General features: G+C 44.9%; 1 protein-coding gene across 1 annotated transcript; it reads right to left on the bottom strand.

Annotated features, from left to right (window-relative positions):
- Positions 1 to 13,231: 13,231 nt before the first annotated feature.
- LOC120023832 (5-hydroxytryptamine receptor 1D-like) lies at positions 13,232 to 14,410 on the bottom strand. Its single transcript, XM_038967948.1, has one exon. The coding sequence runs from the start codon at positions 14,408 to 14,410 to the stop codon at positions 13,232 to 13,234; it is 1,179 nt and encodes a 392-aa protein (XP_038823876.1).
- Positions 14,411 to 14,918: the final 508 nt, after the last annotated feature.

Below are 14,918 nucleotides of genomic sequence, written 5' to 3'. Positions count from 1 at the left end.
TTTTACGAAATGTTTGATGATTAGTAAGTAGGTAAACACGTTGCTCTAAGTAGTTTTTCTATTCCATTTGTGACGGTGGGTGCAATTGTAACCTATGCCATCTACCTGAAATATGCACTTTTTTCTAACAAAACCTATCCCATACCATAAATATGTTATCAGACTGTCATCTAATGAGTTTTTTTGTTGGTTAGGGGCTATAAATATCTTAGTTTAGCCGAATTGGTGATGGCTACTGGTGTTGGTGGACAAATAAAAGATGGTGGATTATGCTAATGTGTTTTTAGGTAATAGATGTACATCTTTACATATTGTGTCTTCCCTGTAAAACATTTTAAAAATCGGACATGTTGACTGGATTCACAAGATCTGTGTCTTTCATTAGCTGTATTGGACTTTAATGTGTGAAAGTTAAATATTTTAAAAAAATATTTTTTTTGAATTTCGCGGCACTGGTTTTTCAGTGGGGGGGGGGGGGGAGTGCCGCTAGCAATCTTTAAGTCATACCACAGATTCTCAATTGGATTGAGGTCTGGGCTTTGACTAGGCCATTCCAATACATTTAAATGTTTCCCCTTAAACCACTCAAGTGTTGCTTTAGCAGTATAATTAGGGTCATTGTCCTGCTGGAAGGTGAATGTCCGTACCAGTCTCAAATCTCTGGAAGACTGAAACAGGTTTCCCTCAATAATTTCCCTGTATTTAGCGCCATCCATCGTTCCTTCAATTCTGACCAGTTTCCCAGTCCCTGCCGATGAAAAACATCCCCACAGCATGCTGCTGCCACCACCATGCTTCACTGTGGGGATGATGTTCTCGGGGTGATGAGAGGTGTTGGGTTTGCGCCAGACATAGCGTTTTCCTTGATGGCCAAGAAGCTCCATTTTAGTCTAACCTGACCAGAGTACCTTCTTCCATATGTTTGGGGAGTCTCCCACATGCCTTTTGACGAACACCAAACATGTTTGCTTATGTTTTTGTTTAAGCAATGGCTTTTTTTTGGCCACTCTGTGGAGTATGAGGCTTAAAGTGGTCCTATGGACAGATACTCCAATCTCCGCTGTGGAGCTTTGCATCTCCTTCAGGGTTATCTTTGGTCTCTTTGTTGCCTCTCTGATTAATGCCCTCCTTGCCTGGTCCATGCGTTTTGGTGGGCGGCCCTCTCTTGGCAGGTTTGTTGTGGTGCCATATTCTTTCAATTTTTTAATAATGGATTTAATGGTGCTCTGTGGGATGTTCAAAGTTTTAATATTTTTTTATAACCCAACCCTGATCTGTACTTCTCCACAACTTTGTCCCTGACCTGTTTGGAGAGCTCCTTGGTCTTCATTGTGCCGCTTGCTTGGTGGTGCCCCTTGCTTAGTGGTGTTGCAGACTCTGGGGCTTTTCGGAACAGGTGTACTGTATATATACTGAGATCATGTGACACTTAGATTGCACACAGGTGGACTTTATTTGCACACAGGTAGACTTTATTTAACTAATTATGTGACTTCTGAAGGTAATTGATTGCACCAGATATTATTTAGGGGCTTCATAGCAAAGGGGGTGAATACATATGCATGCACCACTTTTCCATTATTATTATTATTTTTTTTTTTTAAACAAGTTATTTTTTTCATTTCACTTCACCAATTTGGAATATTTTGTGTATGTCCATTACATGAAATCCAAATAAAAATCTATTTAAATTACAGGTCGTAATGCAACAAAAAAGGAAAAATGCCAAGGGGAATGAATACTTTTGCAAGGCACTGTACATCTGCTACGACAGGCTCATTGTCCACCCTCCCTCCCAAAAGCCTGGAAGGGATGAGAGAGCCAAGCCAATGGGTTCGTAGCCTCAACCATGTAGCACACACACACACACACACACACACACACACACACACACACACACACACACACACACACACACACACACACACACACACACACACACACACACACACACACACACACACACACACACACACCAATTGATTAATGGACAGCTGAATGTATATTGTTTTATCTTGCTTTGTCTGCTCTTTTTAATATTATGTCTATCTCTGATAAGCTACCCAGGAAAGGGCTGAAAATAGCCCATATTAATATATGTAGCCTTAGAAATAAGGTTCATAAAATCAATAACTTGCTAACATCAGATAACATTCCTATATTAGCCATTTCTGAGACTCACTTAGATAATTCATTTGATGATACATCAATAGCAATACAAGGATATAACATTTATAGAAGAGACAAAAATGCTTATGGGGGAGGTGTTGCTGTATATATTCACAGCCATATCCCTGTAATGCTTAGAGAAGATCTTATGTCAAGTGTTATTGAAGTGTTGTGGTTGCAGGTTCACTTGGCACATCTAAAGCCTTTTCTTTTGGGGTGTTTCTATAGGCCACCAAGTGCTAACAGTCAGTATCTAAATAATATCTGTGAAATCGTTGATAGTGTATGTGATGTAAACAGAGAGGTCTACTTTATTGGGGACCTGAATTTTGACCGGTTTTCATCAAGCTCTCCGCTCAAGAGGAAGCTTCTTACTGTAACCAGCGCCTGTAATCTGGTTCAGGTTATTAATCAACCTACCAGGGTGTTTACAAACACTACAGGAACAAGATCATCCACATGTATCGATCACATTTTTACTAACGCTGTAGAACTTTGTTCTACCCATTGGATGCAGTGATCACAATATAGTGACTATATCCAGGAAAGCCAAAGTTCCAACAGCCGGGCCTAAAATAGTGTATTAGAGATCATACAAAAGATTTTGCTGTGACTCTTATGTGGATGATGTTAAAAATATTTGTTGGTCTGGTGTGATTAATGAGGAGCATCCAGACGCTGCACTTGATGAATTTATGAAATTGCTGCTTCCAGTTATTGATAAACATGCACCTGTTAAGAAACTGACTGTTAGAACTGTTCAGGCTCCATGGATTGATGAGGAATTGAAAAATTGTATGGTTGAAAGAGATGGGGCAAAAGGAGTGGCTAATAAGTCTGGCTGCACATCTGACTGTTTTACTTACTGCAAATTGAGAAATCATGTGACTAAACTCAACAAAAAGAAGAAGAAACTGTATTATGAAGCCAAGATCAATGATATAAAGAATGATGGAAAAAAACTTGGGAGAAATTTTAATTAAATTATGGGCAGAAAGACAAATTCAACTCCATCTTTCATCGAATCAGATGGCTTATTCATCACAAAACCATTTGATCTTGCCAATTATTTAAATTATTATTTAATTGGCAAAGTGGGGAAACTTAAGCAGGAAATGCCCACGACAAACAGTGAGCAATTATATTCATGCATAAAATAAAAAATTATAATGAAAGGAAAGCAGTGCAAGTGTGAATTTTGTAAAGTTAGTGTGGGAGAGGTGGGAAAATTGTTGTTAAAGATCAATAATGACAAACCTCCTGGCATTGACAACTTAGATGGAAAGCTACTGAGGATGGTAGCTGACTCTATAGCCACTCCTATCTGTCATATTTTTAATCTGAGCCTAGAGGAAAGTCTTTGTCCTTGTTATGCTGGTGAATGAGGACCCAAAAGCGACGTAATAGAAACAGAGTCTTTATTCCAGTCTTAAACAAACAATGATTCTCCTGGATATTATCAAAGGTAAATCCAAAACAGGAAACTGAAATCCTCTCGTCAGAAGAGAGGAACGACTGGAGACGCGACCACAGACTGCAGGTCGCTTCAGGAAGGCACAGGCCGTAGCTGACATAGACACCTGCTCACACGCAGCATCTGAAGAAGGCAAAAACACGACAGGGCGGAACAAGGACACAGAACAGCAAACATCAAACAAGAATCCGACAAGGACAGAAGCGGAAGACAGAGGGAGAAATAGGGACTCTAATCAGAGGGTAAAATAGGGGACAGGTGTGAAAGAGTAAATGAGGTAGTTAGGAGAATGGGAAACAGCTGGGAGCAGGAACGGAACGATAGAGAGAGAGAGCGAGAGAGGGAGAGAGGGAGAGAGGGAGGGGGAGAGAGAGGGATAGAAAGAGGGAAAGAACCTAATAAGACCAGCAGAGGGAAGCACAGGGACAAGACATGATGATCAATGACAAAACATGACAGTACCCCCCCACTCACCGAGCGCCTCCTGGCGCACTCGAGGAGGAACCCTGGCGGCAACGGAGGAAATCATCAATCAACGAACGGTCCAGCACGTCCCGAGATGGAACCCAACTCCTCTCCTCAGGACCGTAACCCTCCCAATCCACTAAGTACTGGTGACCACGTCCCCGAGAACGCATGTCCATGATCTTCCGTACCTTGTAAATAGGTGCGCCCTCGACAAGGACGGGGGGGGGGGAGGGAAGACGAACGGGGGCGCGAAGAAAAGGCTTGACACAGGAGACATGGAAGACAGGGTGGACGCGACGAAGATGTCGCGGAAGAAGCAGTCGCACAGCGACAGGATTGACGACCTGAGAGACACGGAACGGACCAATGAACCGCGGAGTCAACTTGCGAGAAGCTGTCGTAAGGGGAAGGTTACGAGTGGAAAGCCACACTCTCTGACCGCGACAATACCTAGGGCTCTTAATCCTACGTTTGTTGGCGGCTCTCACAGTCTGCGCCCTGTAACGGCAAAGTGCAGACCTGACCCTCCTCCAGGTGCGCTCACAACGTTGGACAAAAGCCTGAGCGGAGGGAACGCTGGACTCGGCGAGCTGGGACGAGAACAGAGGAGGCTGGTACCCAAGACTACTCTGAAACGGAGATAGCCCGGTAGCAGACGAAGGAAGCGAGTTGTGAGCGTATTCTGCCCAGGGGAGCTGTTCTGCCCAAGACGCAGGGTTTCGAAAAGAAAGGCTGCGTAATATGCGACCAATCGACTGATTGGCCCTTTCTGCTTGACCGTTAGACTGGGGATGAAACCCGGAAGAGAGACTGACGGAAGCACCAATCAAACGACAGAACTCCCTCCAAAACTGTGACGTGAATTGCGGGCCTCTGTCTGAAACGGCGTCTAACGGGAGGCCATGAATTCTGAACACATTCTCAATGATGATTTGTGCCGTCTCCTTAGCGGTAGGAAGCTTAGCGAGGGGAATGAAATGTGCCGCCTTAGAGAACCTATCGACAACCGTAAGAATCACAGTCTTCCCCGCAGACGAAGGCAGACCGGTAATAAAGTCTAAGGCGATGTGAGACCATGGTCGAGAAGGAATGGGAAGCGGTCTGAGACGACCGGCAGGAGGAGAGTTACCTGACTTAGTCTGCGCGCAGTCCGAACAAGCAGCCACGAAACGGCGCGTGTCACGCTCCTGAGTAGGCCACCAAAACCGCTGGCGAATAGAAGCAAGCGTACCCCGAACGCCGGGGTGGCCAGCTAACTTGGCAGAGTGAGCCCACTGAAGAACAGCCAGACGAGTAGAGACAGGAACGAACAGAAGGTTACTAGGACAAGCGCGCGGCGACGCAGTGTGAGTGAGTGCTTGCTTTACCTGTCTCTCAATTCCCCAGACAGTCAACCCGACAACACGCCCCTCAGGGAGAATCCCCTCGGGGTCGGTAGAAGCCACAGAAGAACTAAAGAGACGGGATAAGGCATCAGGCTTGGTGTTCTTATTTCCCGGGCGATAAGAAATCACGAACTCGAAACGAGCGAAAAACAACGCCCAACGAGCTTGACGTGCATTAAGTCGTTTGGCAGAACGGATGTACTCAAGATTCTTATGGTCAGTCCAAACGACAAAAGGGACGGTCGCCCCCTCCAACCACTGTCGCCATTCGCCTAGGGCTAAGCGGATGGCGAGCAGTTCGCGGTTACCCACATCATAGTTGCGTTCCGATGGCGATAGGCGATGAGAAAAATAAGCGCAAGGATGGACCTTATCGTCAGACTGGAAGCGCTGGGACAGAATGGCTCCCACGCCCACCTCTGAAGCGTCAACCTCGACAATAAATTGTTTAGTGACGTCAGGAGTAACAAGGATAGGAGCGGATGTAAAACGCTTCTTGAGGAGATCAAAAGCTCCCTGGGCGGAACCGGACCACTTAAAGCACGTCTTGACAGAAGTCAGAGCTGTGAGAGGAGCAGCCACTTGACCGAAATTACGAATGAAACGCCGATAGAAATTAGCGAAACCGAGAAAGCGCTGCAACTCGACACGTGACTTAGGAACGGGCCAATCGCTGACAGCCTGGACCTTAGCGGGATCCATCTGAATGCCTTCAGCGGAAATAACAGAACCGAGAAATGTGACAGAGGAGACATGAAAGGCGCACTTCTCAGCCTTCACGTAGAGACAATTCTCTAAAAGGCGCTGGAGTACACGTCGAACGTGCTGAACATGAATCTCGAGTGACGGTGAAAAAATCAGGATATCGTCAAGGTAAACGAAAACAAAGATGTTCAGCATGTCTCTCAGTACATCATTAACTAATGCCTGAAAGACAGCTGGAGCATTAGCGAGACCGAACGGCAGAACCCGGTATTCAAAATGCCCTAACGGAGTGTTAAACGCCGTTTTCCACTCGTCCCCCTCTCTGATGCGCACGAGATGGTAAGCGTTACGAAGGTCCAACTTAGTAAAGAACCTGGCTCCCTGCAGAATCTCGAAGGCTGACGACATAAGGGGAAGCGGATAACGATTCTTAACCGTTATGTCATTCAACCCTCGATAATCCACGCAGGGGCGCAGAGTACCGTCCTTCTTCTTAACAAAAAAAAACCCCGCTCCGGCGGGAGAGGAAGAAGGCACCACGGTACCGGCGTCGAGAGAAACAGACAGATAATCCTCGAGAGCCTTACGTTCGGGAGCCGACAGAGAGTATAGTCTACCCCGAGGAGGAGTGGTCCCCGGAAGGAGATCAATACAACAATCATACGACCGGTGAGGAGGAAGAGAGTTGGCTCTGGACCGACTGAAGACCGTGCGCAGATCATGATATTCCTCCGGCACTCCTGTCAAATCACCAGGTTCCTCCTGAGAAGAGGGGACAGAAGAAACAGGAGGGATAGCAGACATTAAACACTTCACATGACAAGAAACGTTCCAGGATAGGATAGAATTACTAGACCAATTAATAGAAGGATTATGACATACTAGCCAGGGATGACCCAAAACAACTGGTGTAAAAGGTGAACGAAAAATCAAAAAGGAAATGGTCTCACTGTGGTTACCAGATACTGTGAGGGTTAAAGGTAGTGTCTCACATCTGATACTGGGGAGAAGACTACCATCTAAGGCGAACATGGGCGTGGGCTTCCCTAACTGTCTGAGAGGAATGTCATGTTTCCGAGCCCATGCTTCGTCCATAAAACAACCCTCAGCCCCAGAGTCTATCAAGGCACTGCAGGAAGCAGCCGAACCGGTCCAGCGTAGATGGACCGACAAGGTAGTACAGGATCTTGATGGAGAGACCTGAGTAGTAGCGCTCACCAGTAGCCCTCCGCTTACTGATGAGCTCTGGCCTTTTACTGGACATGACATGACAAAATGTCCAGCAGAACCGCAATAGAGGCAAAGGCGGTTGGTGATTCTCCGTTCCCTCTCCTTAGTCGAGATGCGAATACCTCCCAGCTGCATGGGCTCAGTCTCTGAGCCGGTGGGAGGAGATGGTTGAGATGCGGAGAGGGGGAACACCGTTAACGCGAGCTCTCCTCCACGAGCTCGGTGACGAAGATCTACCCGTCGTTCTATGCGGATGGCGAGTGCAATCAAAGAGTCCACGCTGGAAGGAACCTCCCGGGAGAGAATCTCATCCTTAACCTCAGCGTGGAGTCCCTCCAGAAAACGAGCGAGCAACGCCGGCTCGTTCCAGTCACTGGAGGCAGCAAGAGTGCGAAACTCTATAGAGTAATCCGTTATGGATCGATCACCTTGACATAGGGAAGCCAGGGCCCTGGAAGCCTCCTTCCCAAAAACTGAACGATCAAAAACCCGTATCATCTCCTCTTTAAAGTTCTGATAATCGTTAGAACACTCAGCCCTTGCCTCCCAGATAGCTGTGCCCCACTCCCGAGCCCGACCAGTAAGGAGTGATATGACGTAAGCGATCCGAGCTCTCTCTCTTGAGTATGTGTTGGGCTGGAGAGAGAACACAATATCACACTGGGTGAGAAAGGAGCGACACTCAGTGGGTTGCCCAGAGTAACATGGTGGGTTATTAACCCTAGGTTCCGGAGACTCGGAAGACCAGGAAGTAGCTGGTGGCACGAGACGAAGACTCTGAAACTGTCCTGAGAGGTCGGAGACCTGAGCGGCCAGGGTCTCAACGGCATGACGAGCAGCAGACAATTCCTGCTCGTGTCTGCCGAGCATTGCTCCCTGGAACTCGACGGCAGTGTTGCGAGAATCCGTAGTCGCTGGGTCCATTCTTGGTCGGATTCTTCTGTTATGCTGGTGAATGAGGACCCAAAAGCGACGTAATAGAAACAGAGTCTTTATTCCAGTCTTAAACAAACAATGATTCTCCTGGATATTATCAAAGGTAAATCCAAAACAGGAAACTGAAATCCTCTCGTCAGAAGAGAGGAACGACTGGAGACGCGACCACAGACTGCAGGTCGCTTCAGGAAGGCACAGGCCGTAGCTGACATAGACACCTGCTCACACGCAGCATCTGAAGAAGGCAAAAACACGACAGGGCGGAACAAGGACACAGAACAGCAAACATCAAACAAGAATCCGACAAGGACAGAAGCGGAAGACAGAGGGAGAAATAGGGACTCTAATCAGAGGGTAAAATAGGGGACAGGTGTGAAAGAGTAAATGAGGTAGTTAGGAGAATGGGAAACAGCTGGGAGCAGGAACGGAACGATAGAGAGAGAGAGCGAGAGAGGGAGAGAGGGAGGGGGAGAGAGAGGGATAGAAAGAGGGAAAGAACCTAATAAGACCAGCAGAGGGAAGCACAGGGACAAGACATGATGATCAATGACAAAACATGACAGTCCTCAGGCCTGGAGGGAAGCCAAAGTAATTCCGCTACCCAAGAGTGGTAAAGCGGCCTTTACTGGTTCTAACAGCAGACCTATAAGCTTGCTGCCAGCTCTTAGCAAACTGTAGGAATAAATTGTGTTTGACCAAATACAATTTTATTTCTCTGTAAACAAATTAACAACATACTTTCAGCATGCTTATAGAGAAGGGCACTCAACATGTACTGCACTGACACCAATGACTGATGATTGGTTGAAAGAAATTGATAATAAGAAGATGGTGGGAGCTGTACTGTTAGATTTCAGTGCAGCCTTTGATATTATTGACCATAACCTGTTGTTGAAAAACTTAAGTGCTATGGCTTTTCAACCTCTTCCATATCGTGGATTCGGAGCTATCTATCTAATAGAAGAAAGGGTTTTCTTTAATGGAAGTGTCTCTAATGTCAAACATGTAAAGTGTGGTGTACCGCAGGGCAGCTCTCTAGGCCCTCTACTCTTTTCTATTTTTACCAATGACCTGCCACTGGCATTAAACAAAGCATGTGTGTCCATGTATGCTGATGATTCAACCATATTTTCATAGTCCCCAAATCTAGAACAAATTCAAGAAAATGTACATGAACTTCCTTCCATCTCATATTGCTCAAATAAACAGCAAACCTGGTTTCAAAAAACAGATAAAGCAACACCTCGTGGCACAACACCTCTCCCCTATTTGACCTAGATAGTTTGTGTCTATGCATTGATATGTAGGCTACATGTGCCTTTAAAAAAAAAATGTATGTAGTTCTGTCCTTGAGCTGTTCTTGTCTAATGATGTTCTGTATTATGTCATTCTATATTATGTTTCCTGTTTGGTGTGGACCTCAGGAAGAATAGCTGCTGCTTATGCAACAGATAATGGGGATCCTACCAAATACCAAAACTAATATTGAGTTGCATCCACTTTTGCCCTTTTGCCTCAATTCGTCAGGGCATGGACTCCACACGGTGTCGAAAGCGTTCCACAGCGATGCTGGCTTATTTTAACTCCAATGCTTCCCACAGTTGTGTCAAGTTTGCTGGATGTCCTTTGGGTGGTGGACCATTCTTGATACACACTGGAGTGTGAAAAATCCAGCAGCATTACAGTTCTTGACACACTCAAAGGCACTTAAATCTTTTGTCTTTCCCATTCACCCTCTCAATGGCACATATACACAATCCATGTCTTAAGGCTTAAAAATCCTTATTTAACTTGTCTCCTCCCCTTCATCTACAATGACTTAAGTGACATCAATATGGGATCATAGCTTTTACCTGGTCAGTCTGTCTACACTCAGTGTAGAGGTAGGCATCTGGATGGTAGACTTGTTCTCATCAAAGCTCATTACCCCTCCTATACCAATAGGAGTTACAGGCAGGAACCATTGGACTGCGGATTCACATTTCATTTCAATATACTGTACATTCTCTATTTAGGTTCATGGCATTGAAACAATTTCACTGATTCAAACATATCATTTGAATATCAACATTGAAAGAAGGTCAAATAAAAGGTCAAATATAAAATTCGACATAATTTCAACCACCCAATAGATATTGACTATAGGATGAAAAATATTTTAAACATTTCTACGTTGGATTTTCAACGCAATTTCAACATATGCATAGTTCTGATGATTGTTGAAATTATTTTGATGTAACAACCCGTTACTTTAAGTTTGAACTTAATTTCAATGTTTACTACGCTGGTTAAAAATATGAAAACAGTAATGATTGACTTTTTCCCACATAGATTCCCCGTCACAAACGGCTGACAAATGACATTGAAACAACGTTGACTCAACCACTGTGTGCCCAGTGGGTTTACAGTAGCTTATGCAGATTCATTTGTTGCCAGGGAACAGGACATCATTCATTTTTAGGTTCAATCCAAAGGTAAATGCTGTCTCCTACATAGAGAAGTCAGGCTCCTCGAATGTGGGTAATGTTTAAAGTTTAATCAGTTGGATACAATAAGCTGATGCCACACTGGTGAAAAATATGTCCACATTTCATTCACTGCAACTCTCCCCTCCCCACACATCATTACACCTAGAGCAAGGTGACAACTCCTCCACACATAAACAAATGCAGCCACATAGAGAGACACAGTAAGACTGAATCTTTATATACGTATTTCTCTATTGTACTGTACCACAGACGTGTTAAGGAAGATCCGCCTCTGTATGTGACACTTCTGTAACAATTTACGATGTCTTTCCCAGTCCAATGGGGCTTTATAATCCACTGCTCAATAATAATCCACGGATTAATTACCTTATGTCTTTCATCCAAAGAAGGACCAGTTCTTATACTTTAGAGACTCCTTCATTTGTCTCAAACATGTATGATAAGTCTATTCCTTTGGGGTCTGTAATATCCCAACCCAAACCCTCATTTATAATGAGTTTCATAGTCCTTGGAATATTTTATTCAATTTTTCTTATGCATGCATACATTTCTAGTAAGGAAATATCTGTAAGATGTATGGCACTTCATAAGCATGTCAATGAAGTTCCAATGTACAACAAATGTACAGAGACCAAACACAATGATCATGTGTTTACAACATGAACAAATGCCACAGTACAGTGTTTATATGAATAGACCCTATATTCCCATACCGGTATTTACTAAGAATTGCGAGAGAATAGGTTATGACAGGAGTTCCCAATCTTTTTTTGCCCACGACCCATTTCGATATCCACATTTTACCGCGACCCCATCCTGTAAAAAAAAAGTGATGTAATCAACGGCCAATGTTTACTTTTTTAATCGGGTATATGACAGTCTATTACAAATCAGTCTGATAGTACTTTTGACAGTATTTCATGCTGAAGGAAGTATGGTTTGAAGTGACTGAAATGCATCAGAAAGGTATTGGGAAGTTCAGAAGATCATCAGACAACAGTTTTGTATGATCTTCTGTGTAGAAAAGAAGTTCAATAACCACGTTTCGATCCAACCATTTCATGCAGATTAATTAACTGATGCATGAAAAAAATCAAGATGGGCAGAAGGAAACATGAATTGCCTGTACAATTTTATAAATGCCGACAGACAATTTGTTCATGAGACATGATGGGATATTTTTGTGTCGGTAAAATTAATTATGAGAAAAATGGCGTGGAAACGCCTTTATGTGCAACTATTGATATACTGTAATAACCATCACCACTCTATGTTGTGTGGTCCTCCCACTATGACTCGGGAAATCATGCAGTTTATTAAACAAGATTAAATCAATTATGATGAACTTCACAGGGAGGTGAATGTGCAAGGTGATGAGTTTAATGCTCCTTTTCAATAAATATTGAAGGTCATATTCTGGTGACATGATGATCGATGTTTGGCTTCCGTTTGACAAATACAACCTTATTTAGGCTACTTATGTATTGATTTTTACCTTACTTTTTTTCACTCTGTACGTGATGCGCAATGCAGAGAACACCAGAATAAGAATTCTCATTTAATTACCATAGTGAATTATTTTCATGTTTGTTTGTGTCAATTAATCCCGTAAGGGATGGGTTGCCAATTGGCAATTTCACATGAAAATAAAATGTCATTCATTCATACAAATAATCTCGCCCTTATCCATAATAATCTCAATGTAGGTAGCCTACCTGCACTGTATCTGCGAACTGTTGGCTACAGCGCATGTGCCAAGACCAGAGAGGGCACATTTGCAATATAACGCAAAACCATCAGTTGAGTTGAAAATGTGATGGAAACCCATTTAACTTGTATTTTTAATTCGGTACATGGGAATTGAACGGCAAAAGTTACTTTTATGTGCACTACGTCATCATGCACAGGATTTTATCCTCAATAATTCAGTTCAGTTGATGGTATTGTTTTTGGCAGATTTGAGAATATTCGCATGAAAATCTGTTACAAATTGGATGGAAAATTAGCGAATGATGTTCTTTTCTCCCCAGTCTGATTTAGTACCTGGTCTTGTCCACTCTGTTCTAATGAGGCTTGTGGGCACTGTAGAGGGAAACAGAAGACACATACATATGCCTGAGTCTTATCTTTCAGTGATGGGATCATAATATTTTGTAGTTTATACCCTCCCGCAAAAAATAGAACCACATTTGTAATAAGAAAACAGAAACCGCTCTGTTTATTACAACTGACGTAACCCCGGTTTTATGAACCAAGCACAATTATTTTTGTTTCCTTCAGAGTTTCTCTCGCAACCCCATTTTCAAATCAGGAGACCCCACGTTTGGGAAACACTGGGTTATGATATATTTTGTATGTACAATACTCGCATTCCCTTAGTAGCATCTCTTGAACTTGATGAGTTTGTGGAAGGCCAGCTTGAACTCGTCATTGAAGGCAGTGTAGATAACAGGATTGATGAGCGAGTTTAGGTAGCCAAGCCAGGTGAACACGTCGAAGAGCACTGGGTGGAACCAGCATTCTTTGCAGATGGCCAGTACCAGGGTGACCACGAAAAAGGGTAGCCAGCACACGATGAAGGCTCCCAGGATGATGCCCAGCGTCTTGGTGGCCTTCTTCTCCCGGGCGGTGCACAGACGCTTCCTCTCCAGCACGCTGTCAGCCAGCTTCACCATCACGCAGTTATTGAAGAGAGGCGACCCACCACTGCTTCCTCCACCTCCGTTTACTGCCACTCCTCCCGTGTTGCCTCCCCCTCCGGGGTGCAGGTGGCCCTCTTGGTTGGAGGCGGAGTTGATGGAGCAAAGGGAGGAGCCGGCGGATGTCTGGATGAGCTGGGCCGTGGTGAAACGCTTGCCGCACGACACTGGTGTCTTAAAGATGCGTGAGCGGGCTGCCACGTAGATCCGGCCGTAGAGGATGATCAGCAACACAGTGGGAACATAGAACGCCCCGAAGGTGGAGTAGAGCGTGTAGGAGATCTGATCCGTGTTCACCATGCACTCCATCACCTCCTCGTTGGCCTTGGCCTGCCTCCAGAAGAGCGGCGGCATGGAGATGGAGATGGAGATCACCCATACCACTGTTATCATCAGGCCCGCTCGACGCATTGTCCGGCGCTTGGAGTACTCCAGGGCGTCAGTGATGGCCCAGTAGCGGTCCAGCGCGATGACGCACAGGTGCAGGATGGAGGCAGTGCAGAAGGTGATGTCCGATGACAGCCAGATGTCGCAGACAATCTGCCCCAGGGCCCAGGTCTTACTCACTGTGTACAAGATGCTAATAGGCATGACCAGGATGGACACCAGCAGGTCTGTCACAGCCAGCGAGCCAATCAGAAAGTTGGCTGGCGTGTGTAGCTTCCGAGTCAGGAATATGGTGGCGATGACAAAGGCATTGGACAGCACGGTGGCCAGGGTGACGATTGCCAGGATGGCTGACAGGAAGATCTGGAGCCCCAGGAGAGTGGCTTTGTCCCATAGTGCCTCTGTGGGTTCAGAGCTCTCCGTGGCGTTGGTGAAGAACGGATCAACGGAGCTATTATCCTGATCCATCTTGCCTTTCCCCTTTAAACCTTTGTTCAAGGTCTAGATGAGCCACATCACCACAATCAAATCAGGGCCTATGCTTTCCTTTGTCTTCTCGGCATGGTGCGAGGGCTGCATTGATGGGTGTCACTGTTGGTTGTCACACGTATCCATGGGACCTGATGGATCCTTTATCCATAATTTCAGTCTTGGACACACTGGGTTCTGAGACAAAATCTCCAAAATTGAGATTTACAGAAAAGGTGATTGCTATTTAGTTTCATATTAGAGCTTTTGATTATGCTCGTACCATTTCAATGCACAACCAATAAAGCTATTATAGTTGCTGAATCACTGTCCATTTCAGCAGACACACTAATATTGATTTGATTCGGCAGTCTGGCTGAGGGACAGTAGACACTGATTTGTATTCTGCTCGTCTCATCAAACTCTGTTTTCTCTCTCGCCCAAGCTCTTATCTCCACTCCAGCCAGGCCGAGCACAACACCTCAGACTCTGACTTCCTATCAACTGC

Source organism: Salvelinus namaycush, chromosome 28, assembly GCF_016432855.1.
Source record: "Salvelinus namaycush isolate Seneca chromosome 28, SaNama_1.0, whole genome shotgun sequence".
NCBI classification, from domain to species: Eukaryota; Metazoa; Chordata; class Actinopteri; order Salmoniformes; family Salmonidae; genus Salvelinus; species Salvelinus namaycush.
This window is presented reverse-complemented; position numbering and strand designations above follow the sequence as displayed.